Consider the following 12,269-nt stretch of genomic DNA (forward strand, 5'->3'; position numbering starts at 1 on the left):
TATATATAACTGTCATCATCACCAAAAAATGTAGATGGCAATTAATAAGCTTTTCCATTCTGGCTACTAAAGCAGACTCAGGAAACTGGCAACCAGAAGCAGAGTCCAAGGAATGGCAAGAAGGCAAGGGTGGCGGTGGGTAGTGAGGCATTTTTTGTTGTTTTTTTGCTTTTTTTGCTTTTGAGACGGAGTCTTGCTCTGTCGCCCAGACTGGAGTGCAGTGATGCGATCTCGGCCCACTGCAACCTCCGCTTCCCGGGTTCAAGCGATTCTCCTGCCTCAGCCTCCCGAATAGCTGGGATTACAGGCGCACACCACCACGCCTGGCTAATTTTTGTAATTTTAGTAGAGACGGGGTTTCACCATGTTGGTCAGGCTGGTCTCAAACTCCTGACCTCGTGATCCACCCGCCTCACCCTCCCAAAGTGCTGGGATTAAAGGCTTGAGCCACTGCGCTCGGCCGGCATGTTTTAACAGATGTAGGGGTGGTTGGGCTGACTAGGAGGGAAAATTAGCTATAAAAGTGAAACCAACCCTAGATAGGCTGTAGACATGCTGCATATGAATGAAGGAGTTTGATTTTCCACTACCTTTCTCTATCTGTCATACGCTAGAAATAGCCTAAAGCACATAAATGAAAATGGAGCAGAGAAAGGGAAATTTTTTCCCCTTTTAATTAACATTACTGGTTGGTATTCAGTGAACTAGGGTGTGCCCCTGAACACCTCGACCTTGGTATGAGGAATAAGAAAAGTAACAGGAGGCACGTGGTGACACTACTGAACCTTACCAGGAGACACACAAATGCCAACCTTGGCCACTTTGCTCAAATTACTCATTTCCCTTTATCTGAGGCCCATAAAGTTCTGAGAACAGGGGGCAATTTGTTTGGAGCAAGAAAGGGAACTCAAATGTCGAGAACTCAATCATTGGGTCAGAATAGAGGGTCAATGAGATGAGCATCGGAAAGCCTGGACCCCAATCTTGGCTCAGTCACCATGTGCCCTTAGGTAGGTCTTTCCCTGTAGGTCTTAATATCCTCATTAGTTTTTTGTTTTTGTTTTTGTTTTTGTTTTAAGAGAGTTTTACTAAATAGATAGTCTCCAAAGTCCCTTTCAGGTTAAGATTCTACGGTCTTAACAGACATAATATAGTTGCTTTTCCTAAAAGTTGACCATTCCTTGAGTCGAAGCATAGAAAATTATCTAATGCTTCCAGTCTATCAAAACTCAGCCCTCTCCCTCCAATTTGATTCAGGTTTCAGTCAATCTACATAAAAATGCCTTCAGTATTTAGGTAACTTCATTACTCCAGGACTGACTACAAACAGCTTATACTTCAATCTCTCTCCGTTCCCAGGAAAACAATAAACACGCCGTCTTGTCTTCTTTTCCACTTTGACTCAGATGAGACGTTAATGTAAGTTTGAGGCAACTTCCAGGCCCATGATGTTGTGTTTCAAAGTGGGCTATCTCAGAATTGAGGATGAGATATGCCACTACAGAAGAAAGGCCATGGAGCAATGTCTATTCCCAGGGATCCACCCAACTGTTCAGGCAAAGCCACACCTTAAGAGGAGTCAGGACTCAACCGCAGAAAGAGACCCAAAGAGCCGCTCCTGACAGGATCTTTATAATCCTCTTTTGGCAGACAATAGGGTATTTTCCCCTCTCTCCAAAACCATTACTCTCTCCTTTGGGGGCAGGGGTTAGGGAAGAAAGTGTGTAAAAGTCTCATGTCCTAAAACCACAAGCAATTTAAAGGAGACAGACAGTGAAAGCACATACTTTTTGAAAACTTGGTGTTTCTAAAGGACAGCGTTCTGGAAAGGCAAGAACGACTTGGCAGTGAAGCTGGTATACAGTAACGTGGCAACCAAAGCTCATCACAAACCCAAAAGGCTGGTCTCCCAACTTGCCTCCTCTCATCCCAAGGGCCTTCAGCCCTTTTCAAGGCTACTAGTCACTATCTCACCTCTACAAGTCTCAAGCAGTCCTGGGGCGACATATCTGGGAGCACTGCATTGCCTAGGCCAGCCCAACAAGCTGTTTGGCCTAAGGGACTCAAGTCAGGGTGGTCACCAGGCCTTTCTGAGCAAGGGAAGGGCCTCAGCAGCCATTTGGCATGACTTGCACAAAAGCAAGCAGAGCTCATTAGTCAGGCACACCCCTCCTCCCCTCTCCCTCCTGGGCATCCGGCCCCCCTATCCCCACTCCCAGGAGGCTTCTGTTCCTCTCATAACAGCCAGTGGGGTGGAGATGCATCCCCAAATCAACCACCACTCTAGAAAGGTGTGGCCCCACGAGAGAACCCACACCACACAAAATAGTCCGGAGGGGATAGGAGGAGATAGAGAGGCATTAAGCAATAGGAGGGGCAGGGATTTGGGGGTGGAGGGGAGGGAGAAATCGGTTCTCTCTCCCAGGAGATGAGGTAGGCCTCTCCTCAGACTGGTGCCTAAATAAGTGTTGGTGCTCTCGGGTGCATCCTCGATGACGATTTCCTCACATCTCTCTCCTCACCTCCTAGTGGAAAACAGCTGGAGCCACCCGGTGAGGCTGTGGGAAAGATGAGTGGGGGTGCCGGATCCGCCCCGAGTGGCTCCCTCCTTCCTCCCTGCTTCTCTGTTCCCATGGCCCCTCTTGGACATTGGCAGCCTTGTCCCAGAAATGTGTCAATTCCTGAGTTGGGGAAAGTGTAGTCTTCTGGACCAGAATCCTCTCCTCTGTGCCCATGGCCCGTCAGAGAAAAGGGGAAACCCCAGGCCCCAACGAAGCCGTCCTCACTGTTGCATCTCAGACACAGGGAACTGGAACCTGAGAAAGAGGCAGGCCTCGCCCTGTCCAAACTTCCAGCCTGGACACCCCCTCAACCCCTGAGGGCGCACCAGACCAGGATCCCACTCCGGTCCCCTCCCTACCCTTGGCTATGGCGGAGGGCGCGGCGTCCCAGGCGGGCCGGTGGCTGGCCAAGCCCTCAGCCATCAGCAAAGGGCTATGAGGCTCAGCCAGAGCCATTGGGGTCGACAGCGCCCACCCCCGGCACTCACCGTTTTGGGCATGGTGGCGGCAAAGGCAGCGGAGTTGGCGAAGTTTAGCTAGGACTGTCGGGCAGTGCTGAGCACGCAGTACACACAGCTCGGATTCGGTTGGCCGGGGACTCAGATTGGGTCCCTCACTAGCGTCGGGGCGACTGTTAGGCTTCCTGCTAACGGGCCACGACTTCACAAACCCCACCCAGGAAAGAGCCGCCCCTGTCGCGCCGCCCGCTCCTTTATGTGGCCCGGCTTCCGCGCCGCTCCCCGCCCTCGCGCCCGCCTCCCAGCCGACCGCTGGCCTTGCCCCGCCCAGCCCCGCCTGGCCCGGCCCGGCGCAGCCAGACCACAGCGCCCACGTGGGGGGCCCGGCTGGGCCCAGGCGGACCTAGCGTAGCTACCACTCCCGACCCAGACCCACCCGGCTCCTCTCCCACCCCCATCACAGCCCCTAGCCTTGCACGTCCTGGCCTTCCAGCCCCACCCCCACTCAGGCCCCAGACCCTGGGCCCTGACAGATGCTTACTCAGCCCCTGACTGCAACTTTCCACTGATGGGGAGCTCACTACCTATCACAGCTATCTTTTCCTTCTCTAGACAACTCTGGCTCTTAGAAAGTTCTTGTCGTATCTGAACTTCTTTTCTCTATGGCTTCCATCCATGGATCTCAGTTCTGCTCCCTGAGGCCACACAAATCCCCTGTTGTCCCTAACAGCTCCTCAAAGGCCTGAAGATCTCAGGTCCACAGGAAACTTCTCTTCTTTTGACTAAACTGCCTCACCTCTTCCAACACTTCATCCATTCTCTTCCGTAGGACTCTCCCCATTATATTTCCTACCCATCCTTGCTCAGTCCTCATTTGTCTTTCCTTCCTCTAAATGCCAGTCTTCACCTTCCTCAAATCAGTGCCCTGATTCTTTAGCCCCTCCCTCAGTACATTCACTTTCTGATTCCCTGATGAGGCTGGCTATAATTCCCTCAGGTTAGATGTGACACCCCTAGTCCACACCCTTGGGGTTTGTCTGTGAGCTCCCTTTCTGCTTCTTGTCAAGGTCACAGAATCCCAGGATGGCAGTGTTCTAGACTGTTGAAGTCGTCTGGTCAAGTCTGAGTTTTAGGCTGAGTGTGGTGGCTCATGACTGTAATCTTAACACTCTGAGAGTCTGATGCAGGAGGATTGCTTGAGCCCAGGAATTTGAGACCAGCCTGGGGGACATATCAAGACCCCCTCCCATATCTATATAAAAAAATAAGTGAGGGCCAGGCACGGTGGCTCACTCCTGTAATCCCAGCACTTTGGGAGGCTGAGGCAGGCGGATCACCTGAGGTCAGGAGTTCAAGACCAGCCTGGCCAACATGGTGAAACCCCGTCTCTACTAAAATTACAAAAATTAGCCGGGCATGTGCCTGTAATCCAAGCTATTCAGGAGGCTGAGGCGGGAGAATCGCTTGAACCCAGGAGGCGGAGGTTACAGTGAGCCAAGACTGCGCCAGTGTACTCCAGCCAGGGTGACACAGCGAGACTCTGTCTCAAAAATAATAATAATAAAAAATAAGTGAGACCATGCACAGTGGTTTACACCTGTAATCCCACCACTTTGGGAGGCCGAGGTCTGCAGATCACTTGGAGTCAAGAGTTCGAGACCAGCCTGCTCAACATGGCAAAACCCCATCTCTACTAAAAATACAAAACAAAACAAAACAAAAAAATTAGCCGGGCGTGATGGCACGCGCCTGTAGTTCCAGGCACTCGGGAGGATGAGGCAGGAGAATCACTTCCGGGAGGCGGAGGCTGCAGTGAGCCAAGACTGGGCCACTGCACTCCAGCCTGGGCAATAGCTCGAGACTCAGTCTCCAAAAAAAGTAAAATAAAATAAGTCTGAGTTTTAGTTTGAAAGTGGCTGGCAATAGTCCTTTATTCCTCCTCTCCACTGGCAACCGTGTGAAGGCATGGTCTGAGTATCCTTTGTGAGGTAAGGCACCACAGATGGTAAGCCGGTTTGAGACAATGGAAAGGATATTTGAGAGGTCAGGACACCTGGCTTCTACTCATAGCTCTGCCATTAACTCATCCTGTGACCACTATATGGCCTTGGGTAATTCCCTTCCCCTCTCTGGGCTTGAGTTTCCATTTCTGTAGCAAGAAAGGACTGGACTCCTGGACTTCCAAGGTCTTTTCCCACTCTGACATTATAAAGGGATGAGAAAGGAAATATACTCCCTAGGACAATAGATGAGCCTAAGAGGATTGCATATGGGCTGGTCTTGCATTTGCATTCAGGAACCAGTAGTCTTATTCCATCCTCCTCTGCCTTCCCAGTCCAACAGTGTCCACAATTCAATGTGCCTCGGTTTCTCTCACTGCTGACAAGATTGATTGATGTCTGCTAGGGTAAACAAAGTTCCCTGCCAAGATCATTTCCTTGAGCTAAGCATTTGTTCAAAGAGCAGCACTCATCGGAAAGTCCAAACAGTCTTCATGAGCAGTCGTCCCCAAGGAAGAGCAGCACTCACCAGAAAGCCTCAGCAGCAGGAGTAGCAATGGCAGCTCATCACACTCCTTAATACTGCCATAGGCCCTTTTTCACCAGAAGTTCAAGGAACTCAACTGATTTCTTCACTCATGTTCACCTAGAACCCACAGGGGCCTGGCATGAAGCCAAATGCCTAAAGACAAAGAATTTACTTGGAGTCTTCAACTTTCTGGAAAGTGGAAACTCCTTCTGTGTCATTCCCTACCTCCCATGCCAACCACTCCCCACAACACACATGCACAGGGGAGAGTTGGGTAGAGAGTGTCAAGCAGCTGAACACACTACTAAAAGGGAAACAGGGACCAGATGTGGTGGATCACACCTGTAATCCCAGCACTTTTGGAGGCTGAGGCAGGCAGATCACTTGAGGTCAAGAGTTCAAGACCAGCCTGGCCAATATGGCAAAACTCCATCTCTACTAAAAATACAAAAATTAGCTGGGTGTGGTGGCATGTGCTTATAATCCCAGCTACTTGAGAGGCTGAGGCAGCAGAATTGCTTGAACCCAGGAGGCAGAGGCTGCAGTGAGCAAAGATCATGCCACTGTACTCTAGCCAGAGTGACAGAGTGAGACTCCGTCTTAAAAAAAAAAAAACGAAAGGGGACATAGAAGTCCAAGCAGGGGCAGGGGGTGTCAGAGGCTGGGGGAGCTAAGAAATAGGAGGAAAGAGGGGCTGAGGGAGAAAGATGAGGTTGGACCTCTGGAGAGGAGAGGATGGGAAATAGAGGGAGAGCATAAACTATCAGAGACTAGTTAGTCCAGTCTCACTCCAGGTCAGGAGAACTGGGGATCACAAAGAGGAAAGGACTTACTCAAGGCCAGACAGCTAATGTACAGAAGACAAAGAGCTCAGTTAAGAAGTTCTGGCGATAGTACAAGCAATAAATTTTTTAAATATTATTTTCTCATGTTTTATTTTAGATACAAGGGGTACATGTGCTTGTTTGTTACATGAATATACTGCACTCAGGCAGTGAGCATAGTACTCATTAGGAAGCTTTTCAACCCATGTCCTCCTCCCTCCCACCTCTAGTAGTTTTCAATGTCTGTTGTGCCCATGTTTATGTCTGTAGGTGCTCAATGTTAAGCTCCCACTTATAAGTGACAACATGCGGTATTTGGCTTTCTGTTCCTGCACTAATTCACTTAGGATTACGGCCTCCTGTTCCATCCATGTTGCTACTAAGGACAATTTTATTCTTTTCTATGGCTGCACAGTATTCCATGGTGTATATGTACCACATTTTCTTTGTCCAGTCAACCATTTCTTTATCCAGTCAACCAATTTCTTTATCCAATTGACCACTGATCATGGGCACCTACATTGATTCCATGTCTTCGTTATTGTGAATAATGCCGCGATGAACATGCAAGTCCATGTGTGTTTTTGGTATAATGATCTATTTTCCTTTGGGTATATACCTAGCAATAAGAATGCTGGAACAAATGTAGCTGTGTTTTAAGTTATTTAACAAATCTTCAAACTGCTTTCCACTGTGGCTGAAGTAATTCACATTCCCACCAATAGTGTATAAGCATTCCCTTTTCTCCACAGCCTTGCCAGCATTTGTTGTTTTTTTGACTTTTTAATACTAGTCATTCTGACTGATGTGAGGTGGTATTTCATTGTGGGTTAGATTTGCATTTCTCTGATGATGTGTGATGACAGGCTTTTTTTTTTTTTTTTCATATATTTGTTGGCCACTTGTATGTCTTTTTCTGAGAAGTGTCTGTTCATGTCCTTTGCTCATTAGTTTTTTTTGTTTTGTGTTGTTTTGTTTTGTTTTGTTTTTTGAGACAAAGTTTCACTCTTGTTGCCCAGGCTGGAGTGCAATTGCGTGATCTCAGCTCACTGCAACCTCCACCTCCTGGGTTCAAGTGATTCTCCTGCCTCAGCCTCCCGAGTAGCTGGAATTATAGGTCCGTACCACCACATCTGGCTAATTTTTGTATTTTTAGTAGAGACAGGGTTTCCCCATGTTGTCCAGGCTGGTCTCGAACTCCTGGCCTCAGGTGATCCACCCACCTCAGCCTCCCAAAGTGCTGGGATTACAGGCATGAGCCACCACATCCAGCCTTTTGCTCATTTTTTAATGGGGTTATTTATTTTTAGATTATTGATTTAAGTGCCGTAAAGATTCTAGATGTTAAACCTTTGTCAGTTGAATAGTTTAGAAATGTCTTCCTCATTCTGTAGGTTGTCTGTTTACTCTGTTGATAGTTTCTTTTGCTGTGCAGAAGCTCTTTAGTTTAATTAGGTGTCACTTGCCAATTTTTGCTTTTGTTGTAATTCTTTTTGAGACTTAGACAAAAATTCTTCACCAAGGCCTATGTCAAGAAGGGTGTTTCCTAGGTTTTCTTCTGTGATTTTTATAGTTTGAGATCTTAAATTTAAATATTTAATCCATATTGAGTTAATTTCTGTATATGGTGAAAGGTAAGGGTCTAGTTTCATGCTTCTGCATATAGCTAGCCAAGTATCTCAGCACCTTTTATTACATAGGGAGTTCTTTCCTATTGTTTGTTTTTGTCGACCTCATTGAAGATCAGATGCTTATAAGTGTGAGGCCTGATTTCTGAGTTTTCTATATATTCTGTTCCGTTGGTCTATGTGTCTGTTTTTATACCAGTACCATGCTGTTTTGGTTATGATGGCCTTATAGTACAATTTGAAGTTGGGTAGTGTGATGCCTCCAGCTTTGTTCTTTTTGCTTAAGATTGTTTTGGCTATTTGGACTCTTTTTTGGTTCCCTGTGAATTTTAGAACAGTTTTTTCTAATTCTGTAAAGAATAACATTAGTAGTTTGATGAGAATAACGTTGAATCTGTAAATTGCTTTGGGCAGTATGGCCATTTTAACCATATTGCTTCTTCCGATCCATGAGCACGGGATATTTTTTCATTTATTTGTGTCATCTCTGATTTCTTTGAGCAGTGATTTTTACTTCTCCTTGGAGAGATCTTTCACCTCCTTGGTTAGCTACTATACTCCTAGATATTTCATTTTCTTTGTGGCTATTGTTTTGTTTGGTTTCGAGACGGAGTATTGCTCTGTCGCACAGGCTATAGTGCAATGGCACAATCTCGGCTCATTGCAACCTCCGCTTCCTGAGTTCAAGCAATTCTCCTGCCTTGGCCTCCGAGTAATGGGGACTACAGGCATATGCCACCTTGCCTGGCTAATTTTTGTATTTTTACTAGAGACAGGGCGTCACCATGTTGGCCAGGCTGGCCTCAAATTCCTGACCTCAGGTGATCTGCCCACCTCAACCTTCCAAAGTGCTGGGATTACAGGTGTGAGCCACAGCGCCAAGTCTCTTTGTGGCTATTGTAAATGGGGATGTGTTCTTGAGAAAAACTGGTACCAGTCCTACTGAAACTATTCTAAAAATAAATTGAGGAGGTGGGGCTCCTCACTAACGCATTCTGTGAAGTCAGCATCAGCCTAATACCAAAATCTGGCAGAGACACAATGAAAAAAGAAAACTTCAGGCCAATATCCCTAATGAGCATAGATGCAAAAGTCCTTAACAAAATACTAGCAAATGAATCCAGCAGCATGTCAAAATGTTAATATGCCATAATCAATAGGCTTCATTCCTGGAGTGCAAACCTGGTTCAACGTATACAAATCAATAAATGTGATTTGCCACATACACACAATTAAAAACAAAAATCATATGATCATTTCAATAGTACAGAAAAAGATTCCAATACAATTCAACATCCCTTTATGATAAAAACACTCAGCCGGGCACGGTGGGTCATGCCTGTAATCCCAGCACCTTGGGAGGCTGAGGTGGGTGGATCACGAGGTCAGGGATCAAGACCATCCTGGCTAATACAGTGAAACCCTATCTCTACTAAAAATAAAAAAAAAAAATTTGCCAGGTGTGGTGGCGGGTACCTGTAGTCCCAGCTACTCAGGAGGCTGAGGCAGGAGAATGGCCTGAACCTGGGAGGCGGAGCTTGCAGTGAGTCAAGATCGCGCCGCTGCACTCTCCAGCCTGGGTGACAGAGCGAGACTCAGTCTCAAAAAAAAAAAAAAAAAACCCTCAACAAACTAGGCATCAAAAGAACATACCACAAAATAATAAGAGCCATCTATAGGTGGTTCACGCCTGTAATCCCAACAGTCTGAGAGACCGAGGTGGTCAGATCACTTGAGGTCAGGAGTTCGACACCAGCCTGGTCAACATGGTGAAACCTTGTCTCCACTAAAAATATAAAAATTAGCCAGGCATTATGGCAGACACCTGTAATCCCAGCTACTTGGAAGGCTAAGGCAGGAGAATCACTTGAACTCGGGAGGTAGAGGTTGCAGTGAGCTGAGATCACACCACTGCACTCCAGCCTGGATAACAGAGGAAGACTCCATCTCAAAAAAGTAAAACAAAACAAACAAATGAAAGATCCATCTATCACAAACCCACAGCCAACGTCATACTGAATGGGGAAAACTGAAAGCCTTTCCCCTAAAGAACTGGAACAAGACTTGGCCGGGCACAGTGGCTCAGGCCTGTAATCCCAACCCTTTGGGAGGCCAAGGTGGGCAGATCACAAGGTCAGGAGTTCAAGATCAGCCTGGTCAACATGGTGAAACCCCATCTCTACTAAAAATACAAAAATTAGCCAGGCATGGTGGTGCGTGCATGTAATCCCAGCTACTTGGGAGGCTTAGGCAGGAGAATTGCTTGAACCCAGGAGGCGGAGTTTGCAGCGAGCCGAGACTGCGCCACTGCACTCCAGTCTGGCAAAAGAGTGAGACTCTGTCTCAAAAAGAAGAACTGGACTAGAACAAGACAAGGATGCCCATTCTCACCACTCCTATTCAACATAATACTGGAAGTCCTGGCCAGAGCAATCAGGCAAGTGAAAGAAATAAAAGGTGTCCAAATAGGAAAAGAAGAAGTCAAACTATCTCTCTTTGCAGATGATATGATTCTATACCTAGAAAACCACATAATCTCTGCCCAAAGGCTCCTAGATTTGATAAACAGCTTCAGCAAAGTTGTAAAATACAAAATCAATGTACAAAAATCAGTAGCATTTCTATACACCAATAATGTTCAGGCTGAGAGTCAGTAAATAAAGCAATACATTTTGAGGGCTAGAACCAGAGAAGTAGTGCCTTCCTCCCTACTTCACCAAACAGCAGCTGGTTATAGTGATTATGGTCAATAGCTAGACATTGTTTAGGGGCTAGACATTAAACACTTTGGCTAGGAGGTACTCATCTCAGTTATGACAGAGCAGAGCAGAAGCAGCTGAGGTGCTATCTTGTTCTTCAAGATGGCAGTGAAACAGCTTTGTTTCCTACCTCCTTGTAAACCACTTCATGCCTATATTGCCCAAACTTCTGATAGTCCCCCCACCTTACCCCCTACTGTGATCCTATTTAAACTGAGAGTTAGATCAATCATCCTGGGGCCAGAGTAATACCCATGAGTAAAACTATTTAGATCTGATGAGGTTTGTCAGTGTTTCTAGAGAGAAGACATAGAAATAGGAGCCATATGTCTACACATAGGTTGGTTACTCTGTGAGAGGAACATAAGGAGTATGAAGACATTTGCGTTTTCAGACAAGCTCAATTCAGAAAGTTCTAAGGGAGGCAGGCAAGTCTTTTTCAAGCAGTACAGCTAATGAGGGCCAATATGAGCAGAAGTGGTACAGGGACACTCTGGAGCTGGAGTCCAAGGAAGCTAGGGGCATCTGAGTCAGTGGGCAGGAGATGCAAAGGAATGTTTGATGAGGGCTTTAGGGCCAGAGTTGGGGTCCAGTTGGAAAGGCTCAGGATTCCTTGGGGGCTGGGAAGATTCTGGAGCTGCAGCAAGTCTGGGCATCAAAGTCAAGGGAACGGCAAGCAAGAACTGCATGAAGCTGATTTATGTGATGCCAGGAGTGACGGCACATGCCTGTAATCCCACCACTTTGGGAGGCCAAGGCTGGTGGATCACTTGAGGCCAGTAGTTCGAGACCATCCTGGCCAAAATGGTGAACCCTATCTCTACTAAAAATACAAAAAATTAGCCAGACATGGTGGTGGGTACCTATGGTCCCAGCTACTTGGGAGGCTGAGGTAGGAGGATCACTTGAACACGGGAGGCAGAGGTTGCAGTAAGCCAAGATCACGCCACTGCACTCCAGCCTTGGCAACAGAATGAGACTCCATCTCAAAAAAAAAAGAAAAGAAAAAAGGTGGCCAGGCACGGTGGCTCACGCCTGTAATCCCAACACTTTGGGAGGCTGAGGCAGGTGGATCACCTGAGGTCAGAAGTCCAAGATCAGCCTGCGCAACATGGTGAAACCATCTCTCTACTAAAAATACAAAAATTAGCTAGGCACAGTGGCACATGCCTGTAATCCCGGCTACTCGGGAGGCTGAGGCAGGAGAATCGCTTGAGCCTGGGAGGTGTAGGTTGCAGTGAGCTGAGGTTGTGCCATTGCACTCCAGCTTGGGCGACAGAGCAAGACTTCATCTAAAAAAAAAAGAAAGAAAGAAAGAAAGAAAGAAAGAAAAGAATAAAAGAAAAATCAAGCTGATTTATATGAAAGTCTATGTCCAAGCTCAGCCAGGTGCAGTGGCTCATGCCTGTAATCCCAGCATTTTGGGAGACCAAGGTGGGCAGATCATGAGGTCAGGAGATGGAGCCCATCCTGGCTAACACAGTGAAACCCCGTCTCTACTAAAAATACA

At 46.9% G+C, this 12,269-nt stretch overlaps 1 protein-coding gene across 2 annotated transcripts in view; it reads right to left on the minus strand.

Moving 5' to 3' along the window:
* MSN (moesin) overlaps positions 1-12,269 on the minus strand; it is a 150,283-nt gene that overhangs the window by 72,474 nt on the left and 65,540 nt on the right. Inside the window, exon 1 of one of the 2 annotated variants that reach the window (XM_011961998.1) lies at positions 3,050-3,491. The exons of the other annotated variant lie outside the window; for it this stretch is intronic. Coding sequence (XP_011817388.1) covers positions 3,050-3,061 — 12 coding nt within the window. The 5' untranslated portion in view covers positions 3,062-3,491. Of the gene's footprint in view, positions 1-3,049; positions 3,492-12,269 lie in introns of those variants that run through there. 2 annotated transcript variants of the gene reach the window in all.

This window comes from Colobus angolensis, unplaced genomic scaffold, assembly GCF_000951035.1.
Source record: "Colobus angolensis palliatus isolate OR3802 unplaced genomic scaffold, Cang.pa_1.0 Scaffold576, whole genome shotgun sequence".
NCBI classification, from domain to species: domain Eukaryota; kingdom Metazoa; phylum Chordata; class Mammalia; order Primates; family Cercopithecidae; genus Colobus; species Colobus angolensis.